Source organism: Trachemys scripta, chromosome 10 (assembly GCF_013100865.1).
Source record: "Trachemys scripta elegans isolate TJP31775 chromosome 10, CAS_Tse_1.0, whole genome shotgun sequence".
Classification (NCBI taxonomy): Eukaryota; Metazoa; Chordata; order Testudines; family Emydidae; genus Trachemys; species Trachemys scripta.
Window position 1 is genome coordinate 79,846,194 of NC_048307.1, and position 24,430 is coordinate 79,870,623.

Genomic DNA, 24,430 nt, shown 5'->3' on the forward strand with positions numbered 1-24,430 from the left:
ACACCCAGTGAAATCAGTGGAGCTACATATTGGTACACTGGTCCATCAGCCAGGTCATTTTGTAGGTTCAAGATTTTTGATTCATATGTGCAGGGGCATTGGCCTAGAACTTGGGAGCCACTGGTTCAATCCCCTATCTTGCCATAGGCTTCATGTGTGACCAGGGGCAAGTCGCTTAGTTTCTCTGTGCCTCAGTTTCCTATCTGTGCAATGGGGATAACAGCACTGCCCTACCTCACAGGTGTGTTCTGAGGAGAAACACATTAAAGTTGTGAGGTGCTACAGTGGTCTGCTAAACCCAGGGTTGTTAGTTCAGTCCTTGAGGGGGCCACTTAAGGATCTGGGGCAAAATCAGTACTTGGTCCTGCTAGTGAAGGCAGGGGGCTGGACTCGATGACCGTTCGGGGTCCCTTCCAGTTCTATGAGATAGGTATATCTCCATGATCCAGACAGCATATTGCTCTAACTATTCTATTCAATCTTATTGCCTCACTGGCTTTTATTTGCAGAGTCAATTTAGACAGAGTTTTAAGATACGAAAATAATTTAATTTCCCCCCTCATATTCTGGAATTCCTGCATAATACAACACAGCTATTCACAGTTTACATTTGATTTGCAATCAAGTACTAAAACTCCTGACTTTGTTTGTACTACAGAGCAGTAGTGAAATGTTGTAAAAGAGTAAACAACATAAAGTGTAAATTCAAATCCATAACATCCAATTGTTTATGTTGATGAGGATTTTTTTTTAGATAAATTAAGGTCTTCAGGTATGCTAATGCTTTTTCAAAAATTAGCGTGTCAAGCCTCCTCCTGTGACTGCAGTAAGTCACATAGTTATTGGTACCAGATAAAAAGATCCAACCAGTTAATAACCCTTCAGCATAACACCTATATTTTTGCTGCCTTTCAAAGAAAAAACATTGATTTCCATTGATTCATACTGAAGACATGAATTTGTAAGGCAAGAAATAGTTCACAGACAACCTGAACGTAGAGCAGTGGTGAACATTTCCATGCCGCCTGATATGCAGAGTTCTCCCTCTTTCGGTGTTGTGGGCACTCAGTTTGTAAGAGAGGGATACAACCGCTGTGTTAGGGTTTGTGGAGTAAGCCATGCTGCCACATACGTTGTACACAAATCTCTGTGCGCTAGCCAGCCCATGAAATTCCACTGGCAGCAGCTTGGAAGGTAAATAACGGGGTTCTGGTGTATGACAGACCTACCTAAGTGGGTGGCCAGGATATACAGATAAGATGACTTAAACTGCAGAAAAGATCACTGAATTCACAAGGTGCAAGTTAGGGGAGGATCTGGTGCAAGGTATTCACACTAGAACCCAGCAGAAATGCCCATCTGGCTACATTGCCTTTGTGAGAGGAGACTTGCACACTTCTCCAGCTGCTTTAGAACTGGCTTTGGGACTCAGGAGCCACAACCGTCTCCTTTGCAGCTCCCCCTCTCACCCGCCCCAAGTAACTTTCGGTGTTTGGGAGGTCTGATCCCATTTCTTTGTGGGAGAATTTACCTATTGACTTCAATGATTGCAGTAGACAGCCCTAGAACTATATCAGCTAGAATTCAGAGTTCATTTTGGTGACTTTCACATTTTCTAACCCCGAAGAAACCATCAGGTCCCACTCAGCAAGCAAAAAACCCAATTTTTTTTCAAGGTTAACAGACACTAACAGTCATTTCCCAATTACATGGTTAAATATAATGAACAATCCATGGAGTTTACAGCTTTTTTATTTTTTTGAGTGACAGCAATATTCTGCCGGTGGAAGACGCACAATAATAGCAAAATTACAGCCATCTGTTTTTATCCGATTCATACTTTATCACCCGAAGTTTAATATATTTTATTCTGAATGCTGTCTAATACGCTAGTTGTATCCTGAATATGAAGTAACGTTTCGGAATGATAGGATATTGCTTCCCACTGTGATCTGTCTTCAATTAAGGAACATGTTCAGGAAATGACACTTTGGAAGATCAGCAAATGTCAATCTTCTACCTGGGCAATTTTCAGCAAGAAGCTATGCATCCCTCCAAACCCACATTGCCTTTTACAATTAAATTACGTTTAATAGGAATATATCATCTTCTGAATTTCTCAACGGTGTGGGCCTGGTACCTAAAAACATTTATTGGCTAATAATTTCTCATGTAATAGGTGAAAGATTAAAAATGGAATTCAACTAGAAATTAAAAGGGAGCATGGATCTTTCTTTACCGAGAAGAGCTTGTGACCTTGTTATACAATCATAGGAGCTAGTAACTATCCATGCAAATTCCAATGCAGAAGCTAATTCAAGCCAAAGCTAACAGATTAATTAAAAGAAATAAGCTATAAAGAGAATAAAGCACTGGCTGCTAGAACACTTTAGGGATTTCCCTGGAAATATCATTTTTGTCCTTAACTTTAGAGCATTTAAAACTCAAATAAACTTAAAATAAGATATGTAAAAACCAAAATTTTGCTTACTCTGAGAGCAGTCTTTCCCTATCCATCCTGGAAAACATTGACAAGTTCCATCAATAGGATTGCATGTGCCATTGTTGGTACATTGACAGACCTCAGCACAGTTCTTCCCATACCTTCCACTGGCACACACTGTAGAAATACAAGGCACAAGTGTTAGGAAATAATATGACTTAATGGCTAGCGATTACTGGTTAAAAGTAATAATGATATTCACCTGTCCTAGAAAGGGTGTAAGTCAAACAGGGACAACTCTTACTCCAAAAACAAAACAACACAACAATAAAACAAAATAACCCTAGAAGGAAGAAGCTAATCAAGTCCATTTTGGCTGGCAACATTCTGGGTATAAAACATGTTCTTGTAACATTGGCACCTCAAACCCCATATTTCTGATTGAAAAGGTGGTTACCAGTAACACCTAAGATTACAATAACTGAAAGAAATTAAAGAAAGGGAGGGGGCAGACCAATCAGTTGCAGGCACTGCAGTACCAGAAAGAGAAAAACAAATTGAAGGGAATTCAGAGACATAATTGAGGGGGCAGAAGGGACTGATTTAAGGAGTCAGCCAAATGATGCCTACAGAGGGAAGAAAACTCCAAAGAAGGAATGGGACTGTTAAGGTGGCTCAAGGAATTATAACCAGGCATACATCTGTCAGGGACAATCTCGGTATACTTGATCCTGCTTTACATATGAGGACCTCTTGAGGTCTTTTCTAGCCCTACATTTATTTGATTCTACAATGATTGGGATTAAATTAAGGAAAGGAATAATTTACGCTGAATATCAGAAAAAAAATGTCCTAATGGTGGGCTCTCCTAGGACGGTGTTTCCCAAACTTGGTTTGCTGCTTGTTTAGGGAAAACCCCTGGCGGGCTGGGCCGGTTTGTTTACCTGCCGCGTCTGCAGGTCCGGCCGATCGCGGCTCCCACTGGCCACGGTTCGCTGCTCCAGGCCAATGGGAGCTGCTGGAAGCAGCGGCCAGTACATCCCTCGGCCCGCACCGCTTCCAGCAGTGCCCACATTGGCCTGGAGCAGCGAACCACGGCCAGTGGGAGCCGCGATCGGCCGGACCTGCGGACGCGGCAAGTAAACAAACCGGCCCAGCCCACCAGGGGCTTTCCCTACACAAGCTGTGTCCCAAGTTTGGGAAACAATGTCCTAGCAAAATAGCCTCAAGAAGGCTAGACTTATTCCCGTTGAAATCCAGGAATGTGGACTGAATATAGCTGGAAGCTACAACTGAGGCGCTAACTGCATCTGCCCTGCATGCTACTGCAAGCTTTCTGTGAATAAATCTTTGGAACACCGAAGAACTATACTGCACATCTTTCGGCAGAGCACTGGAAGTTATTGACACACCAATTATCTGTGCTCTGCCTGTCTGGCCCAAGAATGGGAGTCTCATTAATGTGATGCATATTATGAGGAATCGAAAACATTTCTTTTTAACCTGGCACAGATGTCTTAGGTGGAAAGGTAAACAACCGGAGTACCTGAAGTCATTAATGCACAGAGTGTAAGTCTCTCATATTGGGATGCACAGCAGCCTACAAACCAGCAGGAAGTTTGCCTATAATATACAATCCCCCTTCACAAGATCACTAGCTGTACAACTAAGCGTATACGTGTGAAGAAGTGTAAAATTATTTTCACGATAGAAGAGACTGATGTGACAACAACACTGCATTAAATCCTGCAAATCTCAACATGACATGAGGAGGGAGATATGGAACTTGTGCTTCTAAATCCTTTAGGCACTTCTAAAAATCTCCCCCGAGCTTCCCAACTCTCAGCAAAGTCAATGGGAGTTGGGACCCTCAGCACCTTGCAGAATCAGGCCCTAGGAGGATAATGGAAAGGCATGACAAGCCAACAAGGCCTGAATATTTACAGCTTGGAGAAAGACATCTGCCACAAGGAAGCACAAGTGCTACTGCTGAAAATTCAGGCTTCGCTCAGTCAGCATCTATCAAGCTATCTACACAAGCGCAGCCATCACTGTAAGCTAAGTTTTACCATTATGATAAAATCATAACAAATAATCATGTTTATCAATGGATCACAACAAAAGTCTTAGATATGCCTGTATGTGCTTTATTAAAAGAGGTATTCCACAAATTAAAACAAACCAAAACTATTCCTATAGGGTCACCTGGCGCAGTTTACTCAAGAAGATGGGGAAAAAAGCTGTGTCTGATTTTTCTCTGCAGTGTAGGCAAAGAAATATAAAAATGAATAGATAGGTATGTCTTTAACTTCCTACAAAATTATAGAAAATCTTTAACATTAAAACTGATGGAAAGCTTTGCTCCGTATTTGTCTTATTCTGCACAATGAATGAATTGTTGGGTTCTTATTGGCTGTGCTCCCTGACAAAAACAGATGTCTGTTCAAAACAAGATAAAATACACAGTCCATCTCTGTGAAGAATGTAACAAACGGAACTGGACTTCTATCCTTGTAAATAATAGTGATGTCAAAAAAGGCACTTCTCTGAATTATTCAACTATTTTACCATTTCAACTATTCTCGCTTTCTTATATGCATTCACTGCAGATGACCTCAATCTATTCTGAATGTGAATCAGTCGCAGATTGGAATCCTGAGCTGTGATTCATTTGCTCTTATACAGTATACCATCCTCTACCCTTACTACAACAGAAACCTAAGAATGGTGAAGAGGACAATAGCATATAGTCTAGCTACAGACTTATCTCCAAGAGGGATAAAGCTGACTTTCAAATTATGTACTAAACAGAATAGTCCTCTAAATGAAAAGAGATAAAACTACACAGAACAAAGAAGAAGAAGAAAAAAAGTTAGAAAAACCAGCAAGCCGCAGAAAGAACTAAAAGGCTCTGTCAACCTGTGCTCTGTCCCATTATTCCATCCCATGCTCTATTCATAGTACTTCAATTCAATATTTTTATTGCATCTTTAAGATGGAAATAGATAGCATCACTTAAATGAGAGCTGGATTTTTTTTAAATTAAATAACAGTTCTCAAAAAGCTTTCTTAAACATGTAGTTGATTTACTCTGCAATATGGAACACTAGTGTCTGAGAATAGATTTGTGATACTAATTCTGACACTGACACAGGCAACAGGCTACATATCACACAAGTGAAACTTCCGGTTACAGGAGATGGAGGATAGCGGTGGGATTGTGTGAGCATCTGCTTGTCTTTCCTCCAGCTCGGAGACTGGTACCATGTACTACAGGATGTTAACACAGAACGAGTAGAAGAACTATTCTGCTAACATGGTTGCTCTCCTTAGGCTTGGAAACCTGGTTACGATCTAATATGACGACTCTCCTTTCAAGTGGTGAGCACCAAACAAACATTTATTATTAGCTTCAAGATATTTTTAAACACAGCTCTGAAATAAGGACTACTAGTGCTTCTATATGCAAGTATTGTGTGGGTAGAACAACCCCGATTGTGATGTTAATTAGTTATAGAAGCTCTGAAGTGGGACTAAGAGTCCCACTGAGATGTCAGGTGTGTTCTGGCAGCCGCAATGTATCATCAATCCAATTTGATACATGATTATGAAAAAATATTTATAAAAACAGCTGCTCAGTTGCTTGCTGCTTAGAATTCTAAGCAAAACTGTTTCAATACATGGAATTTCTGATGTTACAGAGTGTACTGTAGGTATGAACAAATGCTAGCATTCTTCTTTTTAGAAATATAAAGTTACATGATAACGCATTAGGACAAATTGCAACACAATTTGATTTTAATTAGGACATTAATATTTTAAAGTGATTCTGCTGGAGAGATCAACATTTCAAAGTAAACCCAGAAGTACTCAACAGTTAAGCAAAAATAAAATTGAGTTTTCTTAACCAGATAATTAGCCCAGTTCTCCACTTTGAAATTTGGCTAACTTTTCAGGTCCTGCACAACATGGCAATGACTTTGCAGGTGGTGTAGGATACAACTAAAAAATGGAGGCCAACATTTTCAAACATAGGTGCCTAAATTAGCTAAATAAGAGTGGCTGGATTTGTAAAGGTGCTCAGAGGTTGACTTTAATGGGAGCTAGGGTCACTCTGCACTTCTGAAAAATCAAGCCACTTTGATTTAAGTGCCCCTGGAACAAATTTCCTGCCTCCCTTCCTTGTGTTCAGTAATACCTGATTTCAAGGCCACCATTCACGGAGTCAGGTGCTGTTCACTGCCAAGAAGGGTCGCATAAATTATCTGGCCCTATATTTAGATTTAAGTACCCAAGTTTCAGCATGTTGGCCTTTATATTTATATTAACTGATGTGAGCCTCTTAGGTTTAAAAAGTGTCCTAGAAAGTGTCACCATACCTTTAGGATACACTAGGATTAACAGGAGGAAAATGAAAAGGTAGAACAGCAGATTCATTTACAGAAAGTGTCACGTTTTATATGCGCTTCAATACTGAGCTGCAGAGCTGTTTTATTTATGCATGTCAGAGTACAACATATTTACAAAAAGATGACTAAGTACCCATTTGCATTTCGCCTGTGAAGTAAAACAGTTTCTTGTGATCTCAACTGCTGAGACTAAAAAACAAACCAGATAACTTGAAAGTGGTCTGTAAGAGTTCTTGCTGCAAAGAGTCCCTTGCACATAAATGTAGGAAAAAGTAGCATGAGAGTATCTTGGGATTGGTACCTTGGTTGCAGAGTGAGCCAAAGAATCCAGGCAAACAATCACAACGTCCAGTAACATGGTGACAAGGCCCGCTGCTGTGCACACACGGGGGACATGCTTGACTGCAATGATGCCCATAAAAGCCAGGTGAACAAACTAAAGCAAGAACAAGATCAAGTAGTCACTGGAGTTCAGAGGTCTTCTCATAGACTTTAAGATCAGAACCTTCTCCCTTAATCAGTTTTATAAGGCTCTCGGCCTGTGCCATAATCTAAGGCAAACAACCTCATTTAATTTCTAAAAATATCAGATAAAATATATTAGAAATTGCTTTCAGTTACTTCCACCCCCCTATATTAAGTGCCTGATTTCTAAACAAATTAGATGCAGAACACATGCGCAACTGGACATCTAATTTGTACATGCAATTGCAATGGCAGCACCCAACGAAGGTAACTGTGAGAGTAAAAGGGTAATTATGGTAGCGACATGCAAGATTACCCAATTTGCATGGGCAATCACAACAGATGCCTATATCAATTAGTACAGACATTGCGAGCTTAACTTGTTTAAAACTTAAGTCAAAAACGCTGTAGGATTTGCACACAAATGAATAAAAACAGAATTAGGGCTAAGTGTCTTTTCTAAACCTGCACTGTTGTTCTTAAGCATGTGGTGTATGGAAAACCCTGCAACAGGCAAACTGCAGTAAGAAAAACGCAAAAATTATATCATGTGTTTCCCCTTTTTTACTCATGAGATTCCCCATTGGCTCAGTTTTAGAGCCAAACGATGACTTCTCTGCCAGCTCATAAATTCACTATGGGATCGAGGTCCTTATGTTACTACAGATTCCGCAGTTGAGACCTGGCTGATAATTCTGTTGATGAGACAGTAGCCATAAAGCAATCCGAATCCCTCTCCCAGATGGGTCTGCAGGGCTAACAACTATCCAATCTTTTTGTCAGTGAAGTTATTCTGGATACACACCGAAAGCAAACCGGCTGAGGAAGAAGGTACCGTTTTAGCAAAATTGCCCTTTAGCCCTGGATTCCATCCCTAACTCTGAATTTCCTGAAGGGGAAGGGGAAGGATTCTGAGAACAAGCTTAGGGAGGCCAAACCCTCCTGCAGCTTCAGAGCTGTACTCTTTAGGGGAATTGTAGGGTCAGCGTGGGAGAGAGCTGGATCCTCTAGCCATTCCACCACAGAAGGGGGTTTCAGAGGCTTGGAGCTACTGCACGAACAGCCACGGATTCCCTCTGTGGCTTAGGGAAGAATTCCTCTTCCCGCAAGTACCCAGTGGATCTTGTCAGGGCACAGCCTCATTACTGGAGCTGTGCTCTGGGGACAGGAGATGCCCCTTACGGCCTCCATGCCTCCAGCTGATAAAACTAAGCTGTTTTTCAGCTCAGGAAGGCCAGAAACTATTAACTTCCTTTGCTTTTGCACTCTTAGGGCTTCAAACTTGTAATACAATTTCCTGCCCAATTCCCTGAAGCTTTGAGTGCCATGTGTCAGCCTTGGAGAGGAGTTTTACAGCGGCACAGATATGCTGAAGCACCCGGAAAGAGGGGTTTTTAATGAAAATGCTTATAGGCCATTAACTACAGCAGTGACAGAGGTCATCACTATAAGGGCTTTAAATAAAAACTGGCAGCTACAAATTATTTTTAGAGATGAGTGTGTGCTGGTGGCAAGTGTTGCCTGTAAAAATCAGAGGAGGCGTGTGATTTGGGGTTGGACAGTGGGTGTGAAGGGGTACTGCAGCAAAAGAAATTAATAAAGGTGAATCCATCTCTCTTTAGATAGCAAGAAAGTGGTGTGTGGCCTCCATAGATGTATGAAGAGCTTCTAGGCATCAAATGTGGGGTACAGGGGAAGAGAAGTGGTTTTCTAGATAAGGCAAATGAGAAGATTTTATCTCCTTGGCACATTTTAATATGCAGCAGGAGACTGCAGCTATACCAGGTTGGCATCTAGCCTGTGGGTTTCTTTTTCTAGAGTGCAGGATCTTGAAACTAACTTTGGCATTGACATGATGTTGCCACATGATTTTGATAGCCAATGACTAGCCACTCTTCAGTATATAACAGGCCCGATCTGACTTCCATTTATCATTGTGCTGGAAGGACGATGATCTCTACTTCCAGAGTCTGTTACATTTGTTCACTGGACCTCATGTGACACTCAAGCACAATAATAAAAATAAGCATAAAAAGCTCCTCCATCTCTCCCATTTCTGTTTGTGCGCAGCCTGTGCTCTTTCACTGAATCCCAAAACAGAGCATCCTACAGTTACCCTGGCACAACGTTTAATTCCTGAGTTCTGTACCCACAGAGGTTGCGCCTTTCCAGCAGTAAATGTCCCCTCCCTAATGGCTATGGAATGCCGGATAAAGCATTGTAAAGCCGTCCCTGCCACCCCGCCACCCAATTGACTATGTCAATGAGGCTCTTGGGAAGGACAATGGGGGACTGGTTATTAGGGCTGTGCATTCAGGTTCTGCCTACATCTAAACAACTTATTAAACAAGAATATCGTGCCCTGTGGAGTCCTTTTTTATTCTCTAGACCCATTTATGGAGCTAAAATAATACAAAATCTGGTATTCTCTTGAGAACTCCACCCTCCAGGAACTGAATTACCATGCTACAATCCTTCTTGTGGGCTGGGCAGTCCCTAATGGGTGAAGGAGGCAGGAGCATGGTGCTATGAGATCTCTTTCCCCTTACTACCACAGGGCCTTTTCTGGGCCTCTCTTTCGTCCTGCTTCACTTTGCTTCAGAAGCACCTTGCCCACCGCAGAAATGGTAAGTCTTACTTCTCTGGCACATGGGTCCTCTATATCCTGGCGCACACTCGCAAGTCCCATCCTCCGGCGAGCAGGATCCCCCGTTCTCACAGTTACAAGAGATGGAGCAGTTTGGTCCCCAGCGGCCCTGTGCGCATACATTATCACAATGGATGCCTACAGAATGCAAATGCATACATTAGCTTTCAGCGCAGCTCATTCAGTTCGCTGATAAAACAGATGCTTGGGTAGGCTCTTAACTTACAGGGCATTAGAGCAAGCAAGGAAGCCTGGCTAGAAAATAACTATTCTCCTACCTGCCTGATAGGTTGAAGGTTCAAAATGCACAACAGTGAATCCTGCAAGTTGGTGAACGCCATGCAGGATTGAGCCCTATGGGTATGTCGACACCACAGCTGGAGCAAGCCGCCCACCCCAGGTAGACAGATTCATACTAGCGGAGCTTGAGCAAGAACGCTAAAAATAGCAGCGTGGATGTGGCACCCTGGGCTCTCTTGAAAGCCCGAGTTGCAACCCAACGTCCGTCCGTCCACACCGATATTTTTAGCATGCTAGTTCGAGGTCCGCTAAGGCAAGTCTGTCTGTCCAGGCTGGAGTCTCACTCCCCGCTGCAGTGTAGACGTATCTTAGTCATCTTCGGTGGGATCAAGGACTAACAATTTTTAAAGATCACCAAGTATCTCAAATAATACGTCTTGAAATAAAGAGTCAGTTGAAATCCGGTCACAAAACCATTGCTGTGAAATAAGATTGAAAAAGAAAAACGAATCACAGCACCATGAAAATACTTTAGTTCTAAAATTCCCCACTGTACTTAGATTCAATTATATCCAGTATATTTGTCATTTTCTGTCCTAAACCGCTGTATAGTGTCTGTGTTATTGCACCATTGCCATATTTCACCCCAGAGCTTGCTGTGTTTTCAACAGAGGGTCTGTATGTTAATACGTTAATGTCCTGATCCCGCAAGCAACAACATGTGGGCAGGAGTTTGTCGGCACACAATTTGACATGTAAACAAGTGGAGACTGGCAATCGCAAATTCAGCCTCAAATTATTCCCAAGGCAATTGTTTGACATTTATTCTTATGACAATCAAAGCTTCAAAGGGGCAGAAAAACCCTGCCAGGGGACTTAAAAGCTGCATTTCTTTAGTATTGTTTTCACTGGTGACATTTAAATACAATCCTGTGCTGTGTCTCTGTAGACACCTGAATCAAACTAAGGACTTGACCCTGCAAACCCTTACCCCCATGAGGAGCCCTTACTCATGTGAGTAGGCCCACTAAGATCAACCAGGACCCGTTACTGAGATCAACAGAACTACCTGCATGATTAAATGCTCCTCAGGTGAGTAAAAGGTTGCTGGATCAGGAGCTGAGACATAAAGGGCTGCCAGCAGTAGGAAGTGGTATTAGCTTTGGCACATTGTAGATATCGATATAAAAAATATCTATTGGCTTAAAAATTCTCCTAACAGCATTACCACACCAGGTGCTTTACAACTGCTGCGCCAGGATTTCATGGTGTACACGTGCCCCAGCTATTTTCTCAACATGAAGAAGTTCTTTATCATCCATGCACATGTTCCCACTGCATAATGGGATAAATGCAGACAAAGATGCTGAAAGATCCAGCCTCAGCCAGAGGCTGGATTAATGCACTACTAAGGATAAATACAATCCCAAGTAATTTCCTACACCTCTGATATCTTCATCTGGATGCTACAGGTAATGTACTGTATTTGTGAAGCTGTAATCTGTACCGTCACCAAATGTTGAGGATTATTAAATCAGCTAAAAGTCATTATAAACACACTTACAGTGCAGTTTCAAGTTCATTTTATAACTCTCTGAAGTAAATACACTGAGAAATATCACAGAGCCAAAATTTCCTGTTTCTGAAGATTAATCACATGATTATGATGAACCTTCCTTGAAAATCTTAACCAAGGTCGGCAGGGGTGGAAAGTTAAAAGTTCAGTTTAAAATGGAGTTTCTAATAATACATCCTCAGAGCTTTACTTAAAGAGCCACAACCAAGGCTGTACAACTTAAAAAGATAAAAAACAAATGAAGATACAAGAAAACCCATAGTCAAAACTCCCCCTCTTCACATTTTAATACACAAACCCAAACAGAAAGGGTTCAATATAAAGACAAGGGACTAGAAGAACAGGGGAATTTATATGAGCTAAATAATACAAGGGAAAGCTGCAGTCATAACAAAAATATCTCTGAAATAAAAGAAATCGTTTGGCTTGTTTAGGTTAGCGAGAGAGAGAGAGGGGAGTAAGTATATAATGTAGTATAATTAGTTCAATAAAATAAAGTACACATTTTATATTTACACACTATAAACGTTTATTATTTATACTTTTAAATGCCCCCATTTCAGCTCCCAAAATTAAACCCAAGACATACATTTAGAGGGATGGGTGCCTTTTCCTCCCGACTGCAGTATTAAAAATACAATTCCCCTCCTGTGGAGGGGCTATTTATAAATGGAGACAATTAAGCAGCATTATTTCTGGTCTCTTTTCCCAAAGTTGAGAAAGAATGACATGGACTCCTCTCCTTTCAAAGTAGCTGAATTAAAATGCCATAGATGTTCTTTGCAGCAGAAAAGACTCTGCCTAAGTAATGAATAATGAGGGATGTCTTCTCCTTCCTAACTGAGGCAATGAGTAATTGTGAGGCTGATTGTTCTAACAAAATGTAGAAGGGGGGAAAAAACCAGCCTTTGTAGAAGACAAATTCCACACATTACACCTCCTTATTTATTAATATTCAAAAGACCATTGAAAAGATTCTGCAATACATTTTTACAGAAGCCCCTTTGTATTATTTCTAAAGTAATTCTTCTGGAAGACTTCTCTTTTGGAGGCTCAAAAACAATACCCACCTCGCATTGCAAGTGAAAACAAGCAGTTAAATTTGAACCTGGGCATGTGCATTGTATGGAATTTTGCTGAAGAAGCACCTTCGTTTACACTTCCCTAATTTGACAGTATAGTAAGGTTGAGTATATCACACCGAGCTACTTCACAATCAGAGTTACTGGAGCATGAAGCTTCCTTAATGTAAAACTTTAATTTTACTTAGAAATTTGCAGATGAACGTTTTTGATAAGCAATTAGTGTTCAATATGTAATTCCCAGAAATATAAAAAAAAATGCTGAATTCCACACATTTCAGCATAATTTCAACTTGCAACCAAAGGTTCGTGATTTATGAACAAATGCCTCATTTCACATGTGTTATGCACAAATTAGGAAGACAACTACCATAAGAATACATTCTCAAAGCTGCAGGAGGCAGTTCCACTCATGAACCCCATTTCCTGAATGCTAGGAAATGACTTACTGTACCAGCGTCTTGTTGCAATTGCTGATGTGAGAATAAAATCACGCTTCCCTGGTAGCACACCAAGAGCTTTTCAAACAATGATTTGGGGATAGATAGTGAGTGAAATTCATGGTCACTCACGTAAAGCCAGAGTCATGGGCTGTATGTGAGCAAAAGATGCAGGTGCTGGGGGCCAACGCAAGATTCTTGATCCCAGTCCTTAAGCCAGCTTGCAAAATGGAGTACTGGCCACTGTCCCCTCTATGCCATTGAGGTATGGGAGTGTTTAGGGTCACTGGATCTGCATAGTCAATGATCCCAACGCCTGTTGCCATGATTGGCATTTGAGCTGGTTGATTGTATTTGTGGTCTTGTATAGCCACTCTCCCAGTGGGAAGGGATAGCTCAGTGGTTTGAGCATTGGCCTGCTAAACCCAGGATTGTGAGTTCAAACCTTAAGGGGGCCACTTAGGGATCTGGGGCAAAAATCTGTCTGGGAATTGGGCCTGGTTTGAGCAGGGGGTTGGACTAGATGACCTCCTCAGGTCCCTTCCAACCCAGATATTCAAAAGCACACACCACATGGCCTGAGTGGTACAGAGAGCCTAGCATAGTCATTTACATCCAATAAACAAACCTCTCTCAACAGACATGGACCCAAGCGTGTGAAATGCTGATTTTTAGTTGTTATTATTTTAAAAGGGCAGAATTTATTCTTAGCACAAAAGGCAAGCGTGACCACCCTCATATGAAGCAGCTCCAGGGCGGTTATGTGCTACGCAGTCTCCCCCCAGGGTTCCGTCAGGGCACCTTAATTCTGCCTGGCAAAACACCTGCTGATCTGCATTTCATCAGCGTTTGGCCCATCTTGAGCCCAGGCATGGGTGAGATGGGGAACATACTCCTTAGGCCGCGCAATGAGATAATCTCACTCTCTGCAATTGGGAGGATTTGAACACAGGTCTCAAAAAGGGAACGGTCAGTGCCTTTAACGACGGCACTAGTTCTGCATTAACCCTCTGGTGCCAAGGCTTCCTCTGGGAAAGGAACATTCACTGAAAAGCTGGGATTCGTGCTCCTGTAAAAGAAAAAACGGTTACGCACCTTCTCGTAAAAATGGTTACTCACCTTCTCGTAACTGTAGTTCTTTGCGATGTGTTGCTTATTATCCATTCCAATTAGGTGTGCTTGCTGCATGCACAGTTGTCAGAAAGTTTTTCCCCTAGCAGCAGCCGTCGGGTTGGCTGTGGAGCCCCCTGGAATGGTGCCTCCATGGCAGTGAATATATGACCCTGCTGATCCGGCACCGCCTCAGTTCCTTCTTGCTGGTTACTCCAAGAGCAGGGAGGCGAGGGGGATAATGAGCAACACATCTCAACGAACAACAGTTACGAGAAGGTAAGTAACCGTTTTTTTCGTCGTTGAGTACTTGGTCCTATTGATTCTGAATAGGTGACTCCTTACCTACGCGGTGGGGTCGGAGTTATGGAGCACCACTCTGCCAAATGCTGCAATAGTCTCTGGTGTGCTGGGTAATGGTGTAATGAGAGGTGAACGTAAGAACCAAGGACAACGTTGCCACCCAGGGGATTTCTTGAATTGGGACCCGGGCTAGGAACGCCGCGAAGGAGGCCTGTGCCCTTGTGGAACGCACCGCTGGTGCCTGTGTCAACCATGGGGTCCTCAGGCTCAACCACCTCCTCCGCCTGCAACTCCATATTGTGGGTGATCCTGTGTAGCCGGCCCCGATGAGCCCTGCTATCGATGGGGGGGCGATCCAGAGACAGAAGATCCTGTCACTGCTTCGTCAGGTGATGAAGTCGACGAAGCCAGAGGCGGCATCGTGCCCTCCTAGCCTTCCAGCTGCCTGTTGTCGTCCCGATCAGCCCCATGGCTCTCGCTGTCGACTGCAGTCTCGGTGCCGGGCGCAGGTGCAGATGCTGGATCTCGCAGAGTGCCACGAGCTGACGTGGTCTCGGAACCCCAAGGAGGAGGACAGTTCCTGGCTGGTGGGGGTGCGCCTCCCTCAGAGGCCACCGACTGCGGGCCCCTGGAGAAAGAGCCATGGGCCTGGTGGTAGGCCCACGAGGTCCAAAAGGACCATTGTGCTGGCGGCTGCCACGGCGCCATACTAGCGTACTGCCTGCGCCTGCCCAAACGGTACCGACTGCGCCTCGAATAGCAGGAGTCAGCCTCTGAGTCCAATGACCTGGACCTAGACGTCCACGGTGGTGCCGAGCGGTACTACACCGGGGAGCAGTGCTGCTGATCTGGTGCCAGAGACCAGTGTCTCGGTGCCGGTGAATGGTCCCGGGAGGTTGGTACCGGGGTCCCTCACTCCAGATTGCTCATGCTCAGTGGTTGTATCTTTTGCTCTTAAAGAAGCCTGCTGTTGTTTTTCTAACTTGCCTCCAGAAGAACAAAGGGGAGAAAAAAGTGACCGAATACATGAGAGCCAGTGTCCTGTTTTGGGCCAATCTATACTTGACATTAGCTTCTGCAGCACGATCCATGTACTGCACAGAGTAATTATTTTCCGGGGATGATAAATGATAGGAAGTAGGTTTTTTCCTATGTACTTTAACTATATATCTATTGATGTACAACTGTAATTATTTCTCTGAATGAGGTCTTCAACTTTTTCTCAATAATCACAATCCAAAGACAGATGTAATGTGAATTAGCAATGACAGGCGTGATTTCCATAGACATTTTGGATCCAACACAAACATTTCACTCTCTTCCACCTGTCTCTCAGTATGATATGATGTCATAATAATCTCTTATCCTTGGCATTTAAATAGCTTTGGAAAGAACTGCTTTTCTATGAACAAACAGGCATCAAATTTGTGCAGGAAATACAGTGGAAGCCTGAAGCTTGGTGTTTCACGCCTGATTTTCTGGGTTGCCAGCTGACCTTTATCTCCATCAGTAAAATTCTTAATGCTAGTTTGTGGACACCTTGAAACCATAATAATATCCACTTTAAAAAACGGGTAGATCTCCTAATGACCACAGGCTGAAAGACTGCTTTAGACATGTATTTATTTGCTGACTTAGGGCCAGATAGTGCCTTGTGTGGCTTTAGCTCCAGTGGGAAATGTGCCTTCACAAAACACAGTCCTGCCCGCCTTTATCATGTGGGGCAACCTGCTTGCTGCACCATGCTTAGGAAGCAGCCATGTGCCCCAATAGCTGGCACCCAGTTTCACACCAGGGAGCTGTCTTGGGCACTCAGGCACCCAAATACCCAGTCTAAGTCCTCACCCCATGAAGCCCACTGAATTGGAACTCTCCTACTGACTTCCAGGCTTTGAAACAGGCCCTTAGGCCCAGATCTTTAAAGGGATCTAGGCGTTTCTCCGCTCACTGCTGCAACACCCAACTGATTTAGAAGCCTACAGCCCACTGACTTTCAAGTGGCTTTTGGAAATGAGACTTAGGCTCCTAAATCAGCTGGGTGCTACAAGGCTGAGCAGATCAACACCCACATACATTTAAAACTCTGGGCCTTAGTGTCTAGGTGCCAGTGTTTGCCCCTCACTGTAGAACCAGGCACCTAAGCAAAGGTAGATAGCCTGGCGTGTGAAGTTCTGCCATGACTGAGTTATGCTTTTTTGCCATCCCCTTGACTTCAGTGGGACAGCAAAAGGAAGTCAGAGTGCAATTAGCCCAACGTGTTTAATTAACAAGGAGATGCCATCAAGATCAGAACAGAAAAGGGTTTCACCAAAAGCTGGGAATGCTAATTTTCTGATACATAACAATCAAAGCAAATGTCTCAAAAAATCTATAATAATCTCCTTATCCTTCCCTCTTCTCCTCCCATTGTTCATTTAATATGGCTATACTCTTGTTTTAACTATAACATCTGCTTAAATCTGTTTCGTATTACAGACTGGATCTTTGCTACGTACTGCTTTGCTACGTACTGAATATGTTGCTGCTTCCGTCTGCATTAGGTAAAGGAAAATTCAATAAGAACACTAGACCGAACTGTGTCTGATTAGCGCTTTACCATTCATTCAGAAGGGATTATGGGTAGCACAAATAGAATGGCGTAAAGAATTCTTGATGCTTTCCTTTTTTCCCCACATCTCTCTGTTTATTCCAGTTTCTAGACTTGCCTTGAGTGGCTGATTCAGATCCAATCAGGAACACCAGAGTAAAATTCAAAAGGACAAAATCGTTCAGCTCCTGGAACGCCGGAGAACCAGAAAATTCTGTTTGTGAAGAGCAGGAGATAGAAACAAATAAAACGGGATCTCCCTTAAAGGGAAAGGAAAACACTAGCAATTGATAACCATTTGTGAAGTCTGCAAAGTAGAAGCGATTTTTGTTTTTACACAGCGAAATTATTCTACAGAGGAAACAGCCAAAACATTCTTTGTAGTCTTCAGAGTGCAATTCTAGCCAAGAAGCCATCCTAAGCATTAAGTTGTGGAACCAGTTACATCTCACCAGTCAGAGCAATGGTTCCATAGCCTGGCCCTAAATGATGAAGTACAAGGTTTGCTCCAGCAGCCAGTGAAAGATTAAATTGTCTTTTCTCTCATCAATGCATGGGGGATATAAACGCCCATTACTGTAAGTGTTTTTCTGATTGTAATTCATTTACAGCCTACTGCACCTCTATGGAGTGCCACTCCTACCACCATTTTCAATTATCTATAGAACAGTTCAGATATAAAGCATGGAAACCTGGGAATTTGTACAATAAAAACTTTTAAGGTTTTCTTTCTGCCTTAAGGATTGGCCAGTTTCCAGGATTATGAGATACTCTCTGGGGCTCACTAGGGAGGAGGGAGAGATTATGGCCACCAGGGAGAAAGGATGATGAAGGGAGGAGGGTTCTGGGCGGGAGTCAATTTCAGCCCATTCCTTTTAGCACCTTTCCATTATACCTCACCCCATACTCTTGACATGACTTCTGGCCAGGGAGCAGCAGGAATGAAATGGGGCAGAACCAAGCTATCCATCTGCTGGCAAGGGAGGGGCTTTTTAAAGGTAGCAATTTAAACTGTTGTCCAGTCCTTTTATTGATTAATCCCTACAATAACTCATGAGCTGGGAAGATCGTTGGCAGGATCTTAGTCTACTAGTAGAGCTGGGGAAATGATTTATACTGAATAATGTTTAGTGAATTTCAATCTTTTCTCTTTTTTTCCCCAAAGTTCTTCATCAAAAATGTACATGAAAATGTTCAGCCTACTAGTTGTTTTTCAAATAGCTTTTATTTATTTCTTCCTTCCTTCCAAAACACAGCGCTCTGACATTCAGTATTTAATGAACTGTATAGTGCCTAACTTATTTGCACTATTATTCACCCAGATCTACTTACAGAATAACTTACCGTACACGTATTCAAACTTTTATTTAACATACATTCGTGTTTGTTAAGTGAAAATAGCTGCATATATCTAGCGCCAAGTTAAACTTTTTGGACCAAACCCTCGGCTGGGTTAAGTCAGCATAGCTTCAATGAAACCAATGGAGCTACATCTACTTACACCAGATAAGAATCTGACTATGTATGAAAACCAAAAGGAATTAAAATTGTACTAAATTATGTTCATACTTTCCCTATTTATGGCCCTGATCATGCACAGCTTACCTTTAAGCACAAGTGTAGTCTCATTGGAGTCAATATGCACTATCTTCTTGTACTCGGATCCTGCTCCCACCGAGCAGGACTGGACTGTGCCCTAAATTTGGTTCAGATTTGGCTTAAGACAAACACAACTAAGTCTGCTTTAGATGAGATTCTGGGGCCCCCTAGATATCGGTCAAGGAATGCCACTGCCATAATTAATAGTGGGACATCAATGAAGTCTTTGATATAACTTCATAATTTATATTTTTGAAAATTTGCCTTATATCAGCAGGAACCATACTTAAAGGATCCCATCAAAGAGAGAATGTTTAAGCACAGAATGACATTAAAATCTTATCAACTCACTTGAAATTAAGTCAATGAAAAATTAAAGCTAATTTCTAATAGGCTTATGTTACATTTATAGACTGAAGGGCACTTGTGGAAACCCAGAGAGTAACCACATACCTTTTCAGATGGAAATGATTTTTACATTTGAAAGGCACCATCCAGAGGATAGAGAGAATGAAATGACTCCTGAAATGTCTAGTTTTCCCATCTGTTTAAATCTAATATAAGGATACAGAATAATCACAAAAATAAATTATTAATTTAAAAATCTGGGATAAGACTGCCAAGAATGATAAAGTTTAAAATATGGCTTGTAAAATGGTATTAGACATCTAGAAATTGCATGTTTAATAGGAATTTGCTGTTGCTTCATTCTAATATTTTATGCTTAGTATCACAAACCAAGAAAGTGTGAAACAGTCTGATTAAAAGAAAAAGGCTTATTTGTATCACAACATAATGCACTTTGAAGTGCTGTGTATCAACCTACTGTTTATTTATTTGGCATATGCAATCCGGTCAAGCCAAGCCACAGAGATCTTATTAACGATGTTCAAGGCATGAGGACTTCCAGGAAGTGGAGTTAGTTTGCAGTCCTCAACAATATGTGCCATTGTTTGTGGCTGCCCACACCAACATAGTAGCCTGTCTCAAACGCCACTGAAATTCTGCTGCAGCACAAATTCCATGTCCAGTATGAAACCGATTCCGGGGGCTCCATTGCCTTTGCGGTTAACCAAACCCGGGTTGATGTTGATTGGGGTCCGAGACAAGATAATTATTTGTCAGTTTCTCTATGGATCATGAAGCTCTCCACACGGTCTCTATCGTAAATCCCTCACCTGGTAAACTTACCCACAATGGGTGCTCTGAGGGCAGACGACTATGTGGTAGATTAAACAAGTTTTTAATTAATGGTCGATGTGGCATATCACGCGGTTTTGTCGCAAGCTTTGCTACGCTTTCCTCTCTGCGAATACTGAGTGAAGCAATATTGCAGAGAACTAGTAACCACGGTAAAGGAGTAGCTTTAAGTGTGCCTGAAATAATATGTATCCAACTACTTAAAAACCTAGTGTAGTTACTTTAAAATGCACAACTTCTAGATTTTCTCCTGGTTTTAAATGCATAGGGCCAGAGTCTATCCTCAGTTATGGAAGTGTAAACCTGGAGAATCTCCATTGATGACAACAGAATTATTATTACACCGCTACCTCGATATAACGCGACCCGATATAACACGAATTTGGATATAATGCGGTAAAGCAGTGCTCCGGGGGGACGGGGCTGCGCACTCCGGTGGATCAAAGCAAGTTCGATATAACGCGGTTTCGCCTATAACGCGGTAAGATTTTTTGGTTCCTGAAGACAGCGTTATATCGGGGTAGAGGTGTATAAACCAAATATTGCAATAAATGGGGAAGGATCATGTTAATATAAACATTCATTTTTATGGCATTTTATATTTTTTTAATGGAAAGTCTCTCTCTTTCCTCCTTCCTTGCAAAGTGTATCATCTTTTCACAAAGAGCCCAAATAGAGAGAAGTTAAAAATACCTCAGAGCTTACTGTCAAAGTGGACACTGTTTCTTTAAAATTCAAAAAGGCCTTCCCTTGAGTAAAAGGCTTATCAGTTTTACTGAATTAATGTGTCCACAGGAGAGAAGAAACATGTTTCTGTGTTTGAGTGACAGTGCAGATGTCGCTTGCAGCCTGCAAATTCTCTCCAAGGCAAAGTCTCATGCCTCAAAGCTAACCTTATCTGTGACCAGCCTACATTTCCTGACCCCATTAGCTCACTTATACAACCACATGAGGAAATCCCTACAATTTGAGACTACCACACCCACTGTACCATATTTCTGGATGTAATAAGAGACAATTAGGCTTTATATGGCTAGCGATTTATGAAAGCGATTAAGATTATGGATGACAGTAAATTCATATTGTGACTTTGTATTTGTTATGTCAGAGATGCAACTTAAACTTGTGAAACACAAACAAACTGAATTGTTTAAAAGCATCAGTGAAATAATGGGATACCTTTTTCTCAACAGCACAATCATTTCCCGGACTGTGTTTGCAGTCCTGATTAATTAAAGGTAAACAATCATGGGACCGTGTATAAAAAAACCTGCTGATTCTTCCCAGTGGAGTTTATAATTAGCCACACTGTTGAGTATTTTCCATTTTATGTTTACAGTACAACCCCATTTATTCTGCATGTTTTGGGGACATCAAAAGCATTTGGATAATCAGAGGAGTTACTGGCTAAACTAAACTATTCGCATTGGGAGAATCTAGATATTATTGGCATTCTATAAAAATCAGAGAAACAGAAAAGAAGACAATCAGGATTCAGATTAGAGCATTTCAGATTCAAGGAATTCAGCTAAACAGGATTGTGCTGACCTTAACTTTAAAAGGATCTGAAAATTTCCCACTATCTTATTTAATCCCACTGCAATATCAAAAAGAATAGCAAAATGTACACCATCACCATTAACTCGAAGGGTTAGGCAGAACATTCCGAGTCAGAGCAGAGAGGAATTAGACACGTTGTGTGTGTCAGCACAGACTGATGGCTTTGTTTAAGTGTGTGTGTGTGTGTGTGTGTGAACGTGGTGTGCAATTGTGAAAGGTGTTGCAATGTCGATCTTGGAGATGCAGCGCAGCTCTGGCAGTGCATGGTTCCACACACAGTCCTGCCAATGTCCCTCTGTCCTGGCACGGAGTGTTTTTCCCATCCTGGGAGAAATTTTCAAGATTTGAAAATTGTTCCCATCCTGAATCACGATGAAAAGTTGAACTCTCAGAAATTTTCGCAAGCCTCACAAATATTTTCAGTTTGCGTCCATCAAAATGTTTTGATTGGATTTCAACCCTTTTTTTCTCCCTGTTAGTCTAAATTTACTGACATTTCAAAAAGAAAAATCATTTTGACTTAAAACCCCAAAATTTTCCAATTCAAAAAATGTCAAAATGGAACCATTTCAATTTTTTTCCATAATTTTTTTTGAGTCGAGATTTGTCAAAACCGACCCAGTTTCGTGAACAGTTTCTGGTTAACAAATCGGCACTCCTTTAGAGGAGCCACCTGCAGTGGTGAGAGAACAGATCCATGTCCATGACTAATTCAGCCCTTGGCCTTTCTACTGAGACTACCAACTAAGTGGCCAATTAATGACAACTGGATGCTGGTATCTGTGATGAGGTCATTGTCCTTGCAGAACTGAGCTGCAAACACCAAGCTCATTGGGCCAGACTGGGCTCATCTCCTGCATGAGGGAGGGGATAGATGCAAGAAGCTGCCCCACTCTTGTGCCTCTGCGCAAGAGTTGGGCCCAACTGTAGTCCTTGAGCTTCTCTGTGTGCAAGGCCTATTCCTGGCTCACACCACTAGCCACAACAAAGGAAGGGAGGGCCAAGCAGGCAGGGCTCAGAGAGGAGCTCCTGCAGCACCTCCCTTTTATAAGGGTGGCAAAGTAGCTGTACTTCCTGGGACCTGCAGCTGACATTATGCCTACTTCATGGATAACGTCTACCAAAGCTCACCCTGGGCTGGGCCACCAAGGCAAATGAGACCATTATTTCTAATTTCTAGTTACAAAACCCCAGAGGATCCTGGCCTGAACTTAAGTCCAGAGCGCAATGCCTGAATGCCCCTGGCTTTCACCAGGTTATCTAGGGACTCTTGATTCTCTCTGCCCTGTTTGCTTGCACACTGCTGCAAACCAGCAAATATTCCAGCCTGCACTTATCCTCCAGCGTTCACTATCTCACACTACAGTGTTTACTATCTCACAAGGAACTCAATGTGCATGACGTCCCAAATTAACCCACTACAATTAACATTAAAGCACTCCATGTTTCCTCTCCTGTCTAGCAATGAACTCAAACATGTGCTCTACTTTAATTGTAATGAGACTACTCAAGTGCTTAAATGCAGTGTTGACTCAGGGCCACGGGCACTCAATTCCCTGCAGGATTGAGACCTTATTTCTTAAAACATTTACCACTTCCTCCATGTGGAACAAAATTCAGCGGCATGTGCACATGTCTGAGATCTGATTTTGGCCCAGGTTGAACACGTCTCACTTGGCTTCTACCATCTGAGAGCCCTTTGCCAACTTTTCTTGTTCTTTTAATCACAGATGCCCTCCAAGAGATCTCCAAAGCTACTAGTAACATGATATTTATGTGTATCAGGCCGAGGTGTCCTTTGGGGGTTAATTTTCAGTAATAAAGACATGGAGAAATTGTCTCAACTCTCATCTGTTTAAGTGGGTCCAAGATCTACCTTTGAACGTGTGTGGGGGACTCCCACTGACGATAATGTACATCTCTCTGAAGGTGGGATCTGGGCCAGAGTGAGCCCTTACAGTTTGTTGCTGACATGGTGAATTGCTTATTTATGCACACAGCTGGTCTATGCAACTTTGTGATTCCATTGCTGATGCTTCTGACTCCCTCCACCCCGCTGTCTGTCACAACCACTGATTGCATCTTGTCTTAATCTAGGCTGTATGCTCGGCAGGATACAGACTGTCTCGTGCATCGTACAACTGAGTCTCAATAGGTGCCATCATAACATAACAGGGGGTTGGGGGACTACTAATAAGTACCCTTGTATACTCAGTCCTTATGAGGCTTCCCCCCCTCCCCCCGAGTTTTCTTCCCCAGTCTTTCCTGTGTGCTCCTATCATCTTATCTCTCTCTGAAGGTTTATATCAGTCACATCTTGAAAACCTACTTTAAAGAACATGGGCTGCATCTTCCCCTTGATCTTTGCACAGAGCACTGCCATCAATGGGAGTCCCACATGTAGCATGAACATACAGAATATGCTATTTCAGATGAAGTTTTGTGGCTATTAGGATCGGAAAGTCACATGAATTTCTCTGCCTGGTGTGAGTGGGTAATACAAATCTTCAGATGTTCCTGAACTTTCCTCATCTTTTACAGGCCATGTCTAATTAGTAGCAAACTCGGAAAGCACAAACTTTATCCTGAATTATTTATCCCATCGTGTTTGTAAAGCACACATCACAGAGTAGTTCACAACAACTTCAGACCATAAGATTAATCTTCTCTGATGACATACTCACCAATGTGAACATATAATTATCTAACTGACGAGTCTCTGAAATTACATACTTTCAAACACAAATGAGTCGAATTTATCCTTTTATT

The 24,430-nt window shown here is 42.2% G+C and overlaps 1 protein-coding gene across 1 annotated transcript in view; it reads right to left on the reverse strand.

Moving 5' to 3' along the window:
• The window catches only part of MEGF11 (multiple EGF like domains 11), a 256,860-nt gene that overhangs the window by 44,946 nt on the left and 187,484 nt on the right, over positions 1–24,430 (reverse strand). Inside the window, exons 14-16 of the mRNA XM_034784777.1 lie at positions 9,956–10,102; positions 7,154–7,288; positions 2,492–2,620 (exon numbers count right to left, since the gene is read on the reverse strand). Of these exons, the coding sequence (XP_034640668.1) occupies positions 2,492–2,620; positions 7,154–7,288; positions 9,956–10,102 (411 nt within the window). The remainder of the gene's footprint in view (positions 1–2,491; positions 2,621–7,153; positions 7,289–9,955; positions 10,103–24,430) is intronic.